Source organism: Procambarus clarkii, chromosome 75, assembly GCF_040958095.1.
Source record: "Procambarus clarkii isolate CNS0578487 chromosome 75, FALCON_Pclarkii_2.0, whole genome shotgun sequence".
NCBI lineage: Eukaryota > Metazoa > Arthropoda > Malacostraca > Decapoda > Cambaridae > Procambarus > Procambarus clarkii.
This window is the reverse complement of record NC_091224.1, coordinates 13,189,070-13,204,481: the sequence shown is the minus strand read 5'-3', so window position 1 is coordinate 13,204,481 and position 15,412 is coordinate 13,189,070. Positions and strand designations below refer to the sequence as shown.

General features: G+C 40.4%; 1 protein-coding gene across 1 annotated transcript in view; it reads left to right on the top strand.

Moving 5' to 3' along the window:
• LOC123771801 (angiopoietin-1) overlaps positions 1 to 761 on the top strand; it is a 162,843-nt gene extending 162,082 nt beyond the window's left edge. Inside the window, exon 8 of the mRNA XM_069313226.1 lies at positions 63 to 761. Coding sequence (XP_069169327.1) covers positions 63 to 262 — 200 coding nt within the window. The 3' untranslated portion in view covers positions 263 to 761. The remainder of the gene's footprint in view (positions 1 to 62) is intronic.
• Positions 762 to 15,412: the final 14,651 nt, after the last annotated feature.

The window sequence follows — 15,412 nt, the reverse complement described above, 5'->3', positions numbered from 1 at the left end:
AATTATCATGTTGTGTATATAGTCAATTAATCAAGTAATAAATATTAACTTACACCCCACAGACAGTTGTGCAGCTGACTGGCACGCCGGTGGAGGGTGGTGGTACAGAGGTTGCAGCCGAGCCTCACCCACCTCACCTCTGGGCACTAGAGACGGGGTCCGTACCATTATGTGTCTGGGCTACTTCTCCCCAGGTGTTGAGGAACGGGTGGGTCTCTCCAAGTTGATTATGATGCTTCGGAGAATCACCAACAAAAGCTGATCACATACGAATACCAACGACACATCACTGACCACCACAGTATGCTGACCACACTCAAAACTGACCACCACAGTATGCTGACCACACTCAACACTGACCACCACAGTATGCTGACCACACTCAACACTGACAACCACAGTATGCTGACCACACTCAACACTGACCACCACAAAATGCTGACCACACTCAACACTGACCACCACATAATGCTGACCACACTCAACACTGACCACCAAATAATGCTGACCACACTCAACATTGACCACCACATAATGCTGACCACACTTAACACTGACCTCCTCACGACACTGACCACCACAAAATACTGACCATCACACGATACTGTTCACCACAAAACACTGACCACCACACGATACTGACTACTACACGATACTGACCACCACACGCTACTGACTGTGAGAGTTTGAGTTACTTGTGAGAAGTTTTGGAATAAATTGTAATTGGTATAAGGAATTTTAGCTCTGAAGATTTCTAAGAATTTTCTTTATTCTTTAACCTTTATTCCTGTCGTGATATTCAACTAGGTCGCCTGAGGAAGGACTTGCTTAGCTAACACACCAGTGTAGTAAGCAGCTCATTCCTCACTTTGGGACCATGTATGAACAATTGACTAGGCGCGAGCAAACGCCGAGACCCCAATGAAAATTGAAATCCCCTCTCTTAGGCCGCCGACCTTCGCCAATCGCCGAAGCGAATCTAACGAGTAGGTCACGGGCTCTCACAACAATAATTTATTGTTGTGTGGTGCCGTATATTTGATCCAAAGCTCAGAAAATTAGTTTCAATTTTATTAGTCGAGTGTGAAGAACATTTGCATAACAATAATAATGTATGGGGTGTAACGAAAAGACAGTGTTAACCATAACAACTTAGTTTATTCAATAAAGTACTAACTACTACAACAAAACAAAAGGGAATGTCAATGACGTTACTCGAAATCCTTCCTGTGACACTATCAATGACAGCTAGACACCAGCCCCTCGGACTGCATAATGAACTAACTCGAACATAAGCGTGACCACAGAGGAATCAACAAGAAACAAGAACAAACAGATCTATAATCACAATTACAACAAATGACACAGTAGATTCTGAAACACGTCTCCAGTAACCTCCTAACTGTTCTACGCCTCAGTGCAGTCTAATCCTGCAACAGCGGTTGCAATGCAATCAAATCAGCAGTCTTTCAATGACAACAATAACTAATGGGTTCACTGGCAACTCCAGCACCCTTCCTCAAATTAATCCTTACGTTAACACTCCGTCCCACGGACGATCAACAATCAATAACAATTGATTTACGTTAATAACAAGGTAACATTTACGTTAAATTAACAACTCTTACAACTGTCACTAGTAACGCGGAAATTACACAACACTCTACCCGTCGAGCATTCAGTGAGAAAATCCCATTAATCCCTGTACTTCCAGACAGCTGATTAATCTCTTTACTAGTTACGTTAATTTACGTTAATCGGTTACTAATCACTCAGCGATGGTAAACTCTGATTTGCAATGTCCAAAGTGCTAAGAGAACGGTAATCACTCGTGATTACCTTTAGAGTAATTAATTACTATCCTCAAGATCAATAATTAATCAATTAAAAATACGCAACCTTTCACACTGGCTCAGCAATTTACATTAAGGTATGAATTCCGTCTAAGCCTTCCATACTCAGACCAATTCAGGCTGCTAATAACAGTAATTAGCACCACGTTTACGTTATTCTAAAATGACGCTACTCCTCCCACGAGTCAATCAAGTGCCGGTACTTCCGGGCAGATAACGACGTTACGTTAATGGAACAATGTAGCCTTCGTGTGAGACGATCAAACAAGGATCGAGGTTAATTACTTTGACTTCCTGAAACACGTCAATTAACCAGACCACTGACCGTTAATTACGACAGACAATACTCTAATTCTTATATGGCTGATGGCTAGGCTCCTCGAGACTACCGTAGCTGCTTGCAGGAATGTAAATTAACCCAAACGTATTCTACGTTACTCAAATTGTCAAAGAACAAATTCTCTTAAAGCAATGGGCGTTCCCTTGGTTACGTTATATTAATTGCCTCGCAATCACCTCACTGAATACTGGACTTCGATGTCCTACCAGATAACCAGGAGAATATATGTGTATCCAAGTACTCTTCTACAGCCGAGTTCCCCCACGACAATGACAAATCACACTAACAAATCACAGTGATTTACGTTACAATCCGGTTGCAATGACCATACTGCAGAACCTAGCAAAATAACCTACAGGACATGAACCCTCTAGAACACTGCCCCACAATGGCTTTACTGAACTGCAATCACATACGGTGATTGCTCAACACTAGCAACAATCACCATCAAATAACAACCCCCTTTGCAATAACACACATGGCAAGTACTCTAATTTCCAAATATTAGGATACTGCACACACTTACTTACTGTTGCAAATGACCCCAGTGCTCTCAATAACCCCCTAGAACACAGGTCAATATATTGCAATCACCTCACAGTAAATAACTCAATAACACTGGGCACCGTGACACTACGATTATATATATATATATATATAATTACTGCTGACACATGTAGCCTACAGCTATCAAACGTTATTGGGAACACTAAGGAGAATCTCACACTCATTAAATCACATGGGTGAGTGATTTATCGATCACGCATGTCGATAAACACTCTCAAGAGTTACGTTACTCGACAGAGCGGTGGCTGTCTCTCTAGACGGCCTCGTCACTCACCAAAATTACGTTAATTAATACTGCAACCACAATATATATTTATATAAATCACACTTGTCACGGCCCTGGGAACAATACAAGAAATTAAAGCCACACTGTGGTACACTCCACAATAATCCTTGCCAGGAATCACTGGCGTTACACATACCTGAGCGCTCAGTGTTGGAATTCCACACCTGCAAGGCCACACATGGAAATGATATCACTCCGTCCCACGGACGATCAAAAATGATTACCACAATGAAATATTATAATTATTACTTGGACATCCTCTCAGTCCTTGGCTAATCTATGTATCCTGTTCCCGTGTGTACCCACACACACACACACACACACACTGTACGTCTGTGTACACCAGACTTAAGTCCTGGACTGACAAGATGAAACAAAGGTGAGTATCTCCTCGCCCACACTCCACTCCACCTGAACAGGTGCTGCGTGACAATGTGACGGAACACTTGACCTCGAATTCAAGCTTTAGAGACTACTAATCACCAGAAATACACACATAGGTACTTACTCATTCACACTGCCGGCTTTACACACCATTCCCATACATCAGGCACCCCGCTATAGGTGGCTGGCTCGCTCCGGGTGGCGTAAGCGGCGGTAGTATTTATTCGAAAAAATTGGCGCGAACCCCTCCCACTCAACACCGCTGAGTTCGCACCCTCGACCCACCGGTGAAGTGAAGCGTTCATACCCAGGTGACGTGCACAACGATAGCGTCTCACAAAAACCATGGGAAATTTGCCTTAACACTGACACGAATTTCCCCGTTCCCATCGACTGCTACAGGACACTAGCAAGTCTAATCAACACTGGTATGGGATCTACGAGTCTGTTGCTGCTCGTATGCACATTCCCCCCGATCCCAGATCACTGTACCTCTACCCCCTGCACAAAAATGTCTTAAACCCCTCCAAGCGACGACTTCGGCCGGGTTCTGTGACGACCGTTGTCGTTGGTGAAGCAGGAAGCATCAGCAGTTGAGTAGTCCAGCCACCACGACGCCCTATACCTCAATTTGGCCGAATTGAGTACAGAGAGCGTCTTGACAAGGTGGCAGCTGAGTTCAGAATGATGCTACACCAGCTACTCCCCGCGTCCTTCTCGAAATAACCAATGAGAGGAAGGCATACAGCGGCCTACCCCTCTCATCCAATCAGCGACGGTGTAGCATAGCCCCTAGGGCTGCACCAAGATGGCCGACCAACATGGCGGCTCAAGATGTTTACCAAGATGGCGGCTGTCTCCATGACAACGTCTCAAGTGGCCAGCGAGCGCGGGGGGCCCACACCTCACCCCACGCCTGGGCCTAGCCGTTCCCGCGCAAAGCTGAGCCTAGCCTCATGCCATACAATGAGATGATGCTATCAGCTCTAGCACTGTCCACAGACATGCCACCCCGACATGACATTAATATATTTTCTCTATTTTTTTTCTTATGAAATGATAAAGCTACCCATTTCATTATGTATGAGGTCAATTTTTGTTAATGGAGTTAAAATTAACGTAGATATATGACCGAACCTAACCAATCCTACCTAACCTAACCTAACCTATCTTTATAGGTTAGGTTAGGTTAGGTAGCCGAAAAAGTTATGTTAGGTTAAGTTAGGTAGTCGAAAAAACATTAATTCATGAAAACTTGGCTTTTTAGGCAAATCGGGCCTTGCATAGTAGGCTGAGAAGTGCGTTCTGGCTACTAGGTACGACATATATATATATATATATATATATATATATATATATATATATATATATATATATATATATATATATATATATATAACAGAAAACTCACACCCCAGAAGTGACTCGAACCCATACTCCCAGAAGCAACGCAACTGGTATGTACAAGACGCCAAGTGGTCAAGTGGATTAAGGCGTCTTGTACATACCAGTTGCGTTGCTTCTGGGAGTATGGGTTCGAGTCACTTCTGGGGTGTGAGTTTTCTGTTGCATATGTCCTGGGGACCATTCAGGCTTGTTCGCATTTGTGTTCCTCACGTGTGCCCCAAAGAATGAGGTGATTTGGTAAAATGCTATGCCCAAGATAACTATCCGAGTGCCGGCGGTGGGGTGGTTCATATAGCCTCGGCTATCACCTCATTATGTCCGGTCGTGATGGTCAAGTGGATTAAGGCATCTTGTACATACCAGTTGCGTTGCTTCTGGGAGTATGGGTTCGAGTCACTTCTGGGGTGTGAGTTTTCAGTTGCATATGTCCTGGGGACCATTCAGGCTTGTTCGCATTTGTGTTCCTCACGTGTGCCCCAAAGAATGAGGTGATTTGGTAAAATGCTATGCCCAAGATAACTATCCGAGTGCCGGCGGTGGGGTGGTTCATATAGCCTCGGCTATCACCTCATTATGTCCGGTCGTGATGGTCAAGTGGATTAAGGCGTCTTGTACATACCAGTTGCGTTGCTTCTGGGAGTATGGGTTCGAGTCACTTCTGGGGTGTGAGTTTTCAGTTGCATATGTCCTGGGGACCATTCAGGCTTGTTCGCATTTGTGTTCCTCACGTGTGCCCCAAAGAATGAGGTGATTTGGTAAAATGCTATGCCCAAGATAACTATCCGAGTGCCGGCGGTGGGGTGGTTCATATAGCCTCGGCTATCACCTCATTATGTCCGGTCGTGATGGTCAAGTGGATTAAGGCGTCTTGTACATACCAGTTGCGTTGCTTCTGGGAGTATGGGTTCGAGTCACTTCTGGGGTGTGAGTTTTCAGTTGCATATGTCCTGGGGACCATTCAGGCTTGTTCGCATATATATATATATATATATATATATATATATATATATATATATATATATATATATATATGTCGTACCAAGTAGCCAGAATGCACTTTTCGGCCTACTATGCAAGGACCGATTTGCCTAATAGACCGAGTGATTTTCTTTATTTTCAATATATTGTTTCCAATTAGTTTATTTGAATTATCATTATTATATTATGTTAAGAACATAAATTATTAACTTAGTTGTGTTAGTTTAGGTTAGGTTAAGATAGGTTAGGTTAAGTAGGCTTGGTTAGGTTCGGTCATATATCTACGTTAGTTTTAACTCAAATTTAAACAAATTAACTTATGCATAATGAAATGAGTAGCTTTATCAATTCATAAGAAAAAAATCTAAAAAATTATATTCATAAGAAAAAAATTCATAAGAAAAAAATTCGAGAAAATATATTATTTCAGGAAAACTTGGCTTATTAGGCAAATCATGCCTTGTATAGTAGGCCGAGTACGACGTTCTGGCTACTAGGTACAACATATCTATATATATATATATTTGTGTCGTACCTAGTAGCCAGAACGCACTTCTCAGCCTACTATGCAAGGCCCGATTTGCCTAATAAGCCAAGTTTCCATGAATTAATGTTTTTTCGACTACCTAACCTAACCTAACTTTTTCGGCTACCTAACCCAACCTAACCTATAAAGATAGGTAAGGTTAGGTTAAGTAGGGTTGGCAATTCATTGTTGATGAAATTAATACCCTATTAATACCACCTCTTGTTCTGTCTTGTGTTGATGAAATTAATACCCTATTAATGCCACCTCTTGTTCTGTCTTGTGTTAATGCCACATCACCCCTTCCACCTCACTCAAATGTAGATATAAAATCGGAGATGCGTAAGTTCTATTCATTTGTGTATTTGTGAACTAAAGTCTTTGAAAATGTAATAAGTTTTACGAAACGCGCTCGTGTCGCGTCAGACTAGAAATAAAAATGAATTTTGGAGAATTGATTTTTGATTTTCCTCCAACAGTGAAAAGAAATGTACGAAAGATTGACAAAATTCGTGTTAGAATTATTAATCTTACTTTTTCGATCATATTTAATAATATATTTATATATATATATATATATATATATATATATATATATATATATATATATATATATATATATATATATATATATATATATATATATATACATATATATACATATATATATATATATATATATATATATATATATATATATATATATATATATATATATATATATGTCGTACCTAGTAGCCAGAACTCACTTTTTGGCCTACTATTCAAGGCCCGATTTGCCTAATAAGCCAAGTTTTCCTGAATTAATATATTTTTTCTAATTTTTTTCTTATGAAATGATAAAGCTACCCATTTCATTATGTATGAGGTCATTTTTTTTTATTGGAGTTCAAATTAACGTAGATATATGACCGAACCTAACCAACCCTACCTAACCTAACCTAACCTATCTTTATAGGTTAGGTTTGGTTAGGTAGCCGAAAAAGTTAGGTTAGGTTAGGTTAGGTAGGTTAGGTAGTCGAAAAACAATTAATTCATGAAAACTTGGCTTATTAGGCAAATCGGGCCTTGCATAGTAGGCTGAGAAGTGCGTTCTGGCTATTAGGTACGACATATATATATATATATATGTCGTACCTAATAGCCAGAACGCACTTCTCAGCCTACTATTCAAGGCCCGATTTGCCTAATAAGCCAAGTTTTCATGAATTAATGTTTTTTCGTCTACCTAACCTACCTAACCTAACCTAACCTAGCTTTTTTTGGCTACCTAACCTAACCTTACCTATAAATATAGGTTAGGTTAGGTTAGGTAGGGTTGGTTAGGTTCGGTCATATATCTACGTTAATTTTAACTCCAATAAAAAAAAACTGACCTCATACATAGAGAAAAGGGTTGCTTTATCATTTCATAAGAAAAAAATTATAATAAATATATTAATTCAGGAAAACTTGGCTTATTAGGCAAATCGGGAATTGAATAGTAGGCTGAGAAGTGAGTTCTGGCTACTAGGTACGACATATATATATATATATATATATATATATATATATATATATATATATATATATATATACATATATATATATATATAAATATATATATATATATATATATATATATATATAAATATATATATATATATATATATATATATATATATATAAATATATATATATATATATATATATATATATATATATATATATATATATGTCGTACCTAATAGCCAGAACGCACTTATCAGCCTACTATGCAAGGCCCGATTTGCCTAATAAGCCAAGTTTTCCTGAATTAATATATTTTTTCTAATTTTTTTCTTATGAAATGATAAAGCTACCCATTTCATTATGTATGAGGTAAATTTTTTTTATTGGAGTTAAAATTAACGTAGATATATGACCGAACCTAACTAACCCTACCTAACCTAAACTATTCTATCTTTATAGGTTAGGTTACGTTAGGTAGCCGAAAAAGTTAGGTTAGGTTAGGTTAGGTAGGTTAGGTTGTCGAAAAACAATTAATTCATGAAAACTTGGCTTATTAGGCAAATCGGGCCTTGCATAGTAGGCTGATAAGTGCGTTCTGGCTACTAGGTACGACATATATATATATATATATATATATATATATATATGTCGTACCTAGTAGCCAGAACGCACTTCTCAGCCTACTATGCAAGGCCCGATTTGCCTAATAAGCCAAGTTTTCATGAATTAATGTTTTTTCGATTACCTAACCTACCTAACCTAACCTAACCTAACTTTTTCGGCTACCTAAATTAACTTTTTCGGCTACCTAACCTAACTTTTTCGGCTACCTAACCTAACCTAACCTATAAAGATAGGTTAGGTTAGGTTAGATAGGGTTGGTTAGGTTCGGTCATATATCTACGTTAATTTTAACTCCAATAAAAAAAATTGACCTCATACGTAATGAAATGGGTAGCTTTATCATTTCATAAGAAAAAAAATAGAGAAAATATATTAATTCAGGAAAACTTGGCTTATTCGACAAATCGGGCCTTGCATAGTAGGCTGAGAAGTGCGTTCTGGCTACTAGGTACGACATATGTTACCTAACCTAACCTAACCTATCTTTATAGGTTAGGTTAGGTTAGGTAGCCGAAAAAGTTAGGTTAGGTTAGGTTAGGTAGGTTATGTAGTCGAAAAAACATTAATTCATGAAAACTTGGCTTATTAGGCAAATTGGGCCTTGCATAGTAGGCTGAGAAGTGCGTTCTGGCTACTAGGTACGACATATATATAAATATATATATATATATATATATATATATATATATATATATATATATATATATATATATATATATATATATATATATATATATATATGTCGTACCTAGTAGCCAGAACGCACTTCTCAGCCTACTATGCAAGGCCCAATTTGCCTAATAAGCCAACTTTTCATGAATTAATTGTTTGTCGACTACCTAACCTACCTAACCTAACCTAACTTAACTTTTTCGGCTACCTAACCTAACCTAACCTATAAAGATAGGTTAGGTTAGGTTAGGTAGGGTTGGTTAGGTTTGGTCATATATCTACGTTAATTTTAACTCCAATAAAAAAAATTGACCTCATACATAATGAAATGGGTAGCTTTATCATTTCATAAGAAAAAAATTAGAGAAAATTTATTAATTCAGTAAAACTTGACTTATTAGGCAAATCGGGCCTTGCAAAGTAGGCTGAGAAGTGCGTTCTGGCTATTAGGTACGACATATATATATATATATATATATATATATATATATGTCGTACCTAGTAGCCAGAACGCACTTCTCGGCCTACTATGCAAGGCCCGATTTGCCTAATAAGCCAAGTTTTCATGAATTAATGTTTTTTCGACAACCTAACCTACCTAACCTAACCTAACCCAACTTTTTCGGCTACCTAATCTAACCTAACCTATAAAGATAGGTTAGGTTAGGTTAGGTAGGGTTGGTTAGGTTCGGTCATATATCTACGTTAATTTTAACTCCAATAAAAAAAAAATTACCTCATACATAATGAAATGGGTAGCTTTATCATTTCATAAGAAAAAAATTAGAGAAAATATATTAATTCAGGAAAACTTGGCTTATTAGGCAAATCGGGCCTTGCATAGTAGGCTGAGAAGTGCGTTCTGGCTACTAGGTACGACATATATATATATATATATATATATATATATATATATATATATATATATATATATATATATATATATATATATTTATATATATATATATATATATATATATATATATATATATATATGTCGTACCTAGTAGCCAGAACTCACTTCTCAGCCTACTATTCAAGGCCCGATTTGCCTAATAAGCCAAGTTTTCCTGAATTAATATATTTACTATAATTTTTTTCTTATGAAATGATAAAGCAACCCTTTTCTCTATGTATGAGGTCAATTTTTTTTTATTGGAGTTAAAATTAACGTAGATATATGACCGAACCTAAGCAACCCTACCTAACCTAACCTAACCTATATTTATAGGTAAGGTTAGGTTAGGTAGCCAAAAAAAGCTAGGTTAGGTTAGGTTAGGTAGGTTAGGTAGACGAAAAAACATTAATTCATGAAAACTTGGCTTATTAGGCAAATCGGGCCTTGAATAGTAGGCTGAGAAGTGCGTTCTGGCTATTAGGTACGACATATATATATATATATATATATATATATATATATTGTGACGGTAACGCGTTGGTGTTCGGCTGTTTAAGGCTAGGGGTATGGCCTCGTCACATAGTTATAAAAAAAAAAAATAGAAAAACTGGAACTTCGTCTGTGGTAAGGTAAGGAGAAGACACACAAAACACAAGTAAAACTTTAACAATGAAATTTTAATTACGTTAAATAAATCAAAACATGAAAATATGGACAGACAAATATGTATAATAAAATCAATGAATCAAAATAATAAGAATACTTAAATGACAAAATGAAAAGTTACGTTAAGGCAAAATAACAAGAAGTGCAACAAAAGTTAAGTGGGAGGTGCTGGAATATTGGCTTAAAGCCACCACCTCTCTCAGTACACTCTAGAGTCTAGCTGGGAGGTGTGCTGGCTACGAAAGCACGGAACATTCTGAGGACTGATGTTGGGGCGACCCCAGACATCAGGTAGTATTGGGGGCGAGTGCAGGTGCAGCCAGACCGGCGACCAATCAGCGGAGCCGTAGCGATCAACGGGTAGTTTGGTGGTTGGAGTTCGAACAGGTGGCTGGTTGCATACGTTTCTGCTCACCCTGGCAAGCCTTGCTGGTGCTGGTGTTGTTGTCGTTGTTGGACATTTCTTCCATAGTCTTTTTATATAATTGTGAAGACGTAATTTTGGAGGGAAGAGCAGGCTCAATCTCTTGAAGGAGATTATCGTCACAACTCTCCCCCGAAGCCTGCGGTTCTGGAAGAAGTACGTCGTTATGTGGTGGAGTAATGGATGGAGTTGCTTCTACTTCATAAACTCTGGAGAGATCATGGGCTAAGATGTTGTCAGACTCTTGGTATAGCGTGTCTCCAGGTTGAATTTCTGCAGTTAGCAAGCCCATAGTAGAAGACGTTGAGATGAGAAGTGGGCGTGCTGCAGGAGGTGTAGGGTGGTGTGGTCCGTATTGATGGTGGACCGAGCACTTTTCAGGTGTGGAGTGAAGTGCTGAAGCTTCAGGATGAGGAAGAGTAGCTCCTTGCCAATTGTTCCGTCGTTCCTTGTAGCAGTAGTCGCCGACAGGTGAATTCTTCTCGCCTCGTTGCTGCATCACGACACCACCATCGTCGGTACCATTGGCGTCGACATGGAGGATGTAGGGCTTATCTGACGAGGTGAGAGTGGAATTAGAAGAGGGCATAGGAGCACGATTATTATCCTGAAAGCATTTGGGAAGATCATTAAGGATTTTGGAATTAGAAAGCGCCGACTCCTTGTCAGTGCTTTCGGGAGAAGAAGCCGGGATGGTCTCACTGTGGATGTAGGGTTCTGTGAAGGTAGAACAATTAATCAAGACAGTGGGAGGAGTACCATTATATTGCTTCAGGAGGTTGACGTGGCACAGCTGGGTCTTCCGCCGCCTATCTGGAGTCTCTATGACGTATGTGTTGTTGCTTCTGCACTCTTTGACGCAGTAGGGTCCTGAAAATTTGTTTTGTAAAGGTGAACCTGGGATAGGGAAATAAGCAAGGACGAAGTCTCCCGGCTTGAATTTTCTTACTTTGCTGGTCTGGTCGTAATGAGTCTTCATTCTCACCTGGGCTTTCAATAGATTATCATGGGCAAAGCGGTGGACTCTCTCTAGAATGTGCTGAAGGTTTTGAAGAAACTGGGGCACATTCTGATGCTCACTGAAGGTGGCATCTCTGAGAGAGTCTTTGAAAGCCTTAAGGGGAGTACGGCACTTACGGCCGTAGAGCATCTCATAAGGAGATACTCCTAGGGACTCATTGGGGAGACTTCTGAAAATACACATTATTAGGTCAATCTGCTTATCCCAATCCTTTGAGGTTTCACTACAAAACTTTTTCAAGAGTGCTTTGATGGTCTGATGACTACGTTCAAGAGAACCCTGTGAAGCAGGATGATAGGGGCTGGACAATACCTGTTTGATGTTGAACTCCTCCAGTGTTCTTTTGAAGAGATCACTGGTGAAGTTGGTGCCACAGTCACTTTGAATCTCCCTGGGAAATCCGTATTGAGTGAAGATCTTCAGTAGATGTTTGATAACCGTAGCAGCCGTGATGTTCTTCACTGGAACTGCTATGGGAAATCTGGTGGTAGGACACAGGATGGTTAGGATGTAGGCGTTACCTGAACTGGTCCGAGGTAAAGGACCAACACAGTCTATTATGAGTCTGTGGAAAGGTTCCGCAGGCACCTGTATGGGAATCAGTGGTGCTCTGGGAATGGAGACGTTCGGTTTGCCTGCCATCTGACATGTATGACACTGTTTTACGTACTGTTTGACGTTATTTACCATACCTGGCCAGTAGTAGTCTTGACGAATCCCATGGTAAGTCTTGTTGAAGCCGTAGTGGGAGAATGATCCGTGGGCCAGGTGTAGAATAGTGGGCCGCAGGCTGGTGGGAATCACAAGTTGTTCGGTGTTGGCCCAATCGTCCTCCTCCTTCAGTTTACTGGGTCTATATCGGCGGTAGAGCAAGTCGTTCTCTAGGAAGAACCCAGGAATACTGTCGGGTTGAGTCTCAGCCTGGAAAAACAATGGTGTTAAAGTAAGATCTTCCCTCTGCAACTTACGGAACTCCAACTTGGTCAGATGCGGGGGTAGTTTCTGAGGGTCTTGAGGGACAGCGGTAGCAGTAGAGTCAGCTGGCTGTGGACGTGCGGCTTGTGCACGGGTGGTCACGAGAACCGGAGGAGAAACTTCACTCTCTTGAACCTCTGCTGGAACATACTCAAGAATAGGGTTACTTGGCACAGAGTTACACACCTGGGGTTTGTCCATGACGATCAGGTTGGTTGGTTGCAGGTCTTCTGCCAAGTCGTTGCCTAGGAGAAGTTGCACTCCAGGCATGGGAAAAGGCTTTTCCCTGACGGCGACTTGGACTTCCCCGTTCACGTAGGGACAATCCAGGTGGACTCTGGCGAGAGGGTATGGAGTAGTAGCAGTGAGGTCAGTGATGAAGACCGTTTCCCCGGTGTAGACTATGTTGGGCACAGCCGACTTCAAGATGATCGATTGTAGAGCCGCTGTGTCCCTCAAGATCTTCAATTTGAAACGTCCCTCCGGATTTGAACCGTTGGCAGAGACAGTTCCAGTATACAGGTGGTTACTGAAAAGAGAAAGATCATTAACATTAACACCAACATTCATCACAGGCTTACCGGACTTAGGAGGAGTTGGTTTGGGTCGTTGTTGGTCAGTGGTTCCCTTGTATTGAGACTTACCACACTTGTCTATGGTATGTCCATAGAGTCTACAATACTTGCAGTACAGTTGTGAACCAGCTTGATCGGGGCTCACCTTCTCGTAACTGTACCACGACTTCTTACTGGAGGATGGTTCAGGTGTCAGCCGGTGGATGAGGCTGTAAGTGTCAGCCGACTTAGCACACTTCAGGTAGTCGGTTTCTTCTTTATCTGCTAAGTAGAGGCGGACAGGAGGCGGCACACGTCTCAAGAATTCTTCAACAAGCATCAGGTTCACGAGTTCTGTAAAAGTAGAGACATGTGCTGCTTCCAGCCATTTCATGAAATACCTCCGTTTCGTGTTAGCAAACTCGAGGAAGGTAGTGGTACTTGCCTTCAGGTGGTCACGGAATTTCCTTCTATAACTTTCGGTGGAAAGTAGGTAGGCGTCTAACACTGCTTGTTTCAGAGTGTAGTAGTCATTCTCAGACGCCAAAGTACTGAGTGTGACTGCAGCTCTACCTGTAAGATGGACTCTGAGAAGTGTTGCCCATTGGTCGACAGGCCAACTGAGTTGATTAGCAAGGGTTTCAAAGGTGGTAAAGAACACATCAACTTCTGCTTCTACAAAGGATGGCATTAACTTACTTGCATGTGATATATTAAAACTGACGGGAAGATTTGCAGTAGCTTGCTGGCGTTGAGTGAAGTGTGAAGTTTCCAGGGCGATTTCACGTTGACGACACTCTAGAGCCAGAGTTGCTTGTTGCTTGTCATGTTCGCGTTGCATCTCCAACTCGCGTCGTTTGGTTTCAAGCTGTACTCGTTCCCGCTCCTGGAGTGTTTCAAGCTGTACTCGTTCCCGCTCCTGGAGTAGTGCAACCTCACGTTCCTGGAGGGCGAGTCCACGTTCGTGTTCTTCTCTTCTCAAAGCAGCTTCACGTTCTCTGAGGGTGATTTCTCGTTCTTGTTCTTCTCTTCGTATGGCAGCAGCTCGTTCTTGTTGTTCGAGGGCTTCCCTTTGCTGCTCACGTTCAATCTTGGCCAGCTCTAGTTTAAGTTTCATCGTTGCCAAATCAGTTTTATCTGCAATATAGTAAGTTTCATGAGTTTCAGAGTCTATCTTACCTTGCTCTAAATAGTAATCCAGCAACAGGTTGTGTAGGTCATTTTTGTTGGCTTGGTAGGGAACTTCTAGTTGATACTCATGTGCAAGAGTTTGTAGTTCAGTCCTCTTGGCACGACTCAAAGTCCCTATTTCACCTGCTGGATTTGCACGGAAAGTTTGGAGACGAAACATGGTGAAATTAGCAAATAAAGGTACACGAATGTTCAATAATGAAATGTCAGAAACAGGACAACGTGGCAACTGGCACCTATCCTGTGTGATCTTTAACAATTAACGTTAAGTGAAAGATATTAAATGATTAAATTAAATCAAGGGCGCAGGAAATCTTGTACCCGGTACTCATGTAAGAGAATAAGGGCAAGAAAATCCTACTAACAAATGAAACAAAGTTTCGAAAACAAATGAAACAGTTAAATGCTTCAAAAGTAAAATTGGTAGTCCAAGGATGTAGGCATACCTTGCCAAGTCTCTATAGGACATAAAGCAAGTTTTTCCTACTGAATTTAATATGATACTTACAGAATTAGCGAACTTTTGTGCTCTGAAAAAATAAGCTAATTCCCTAC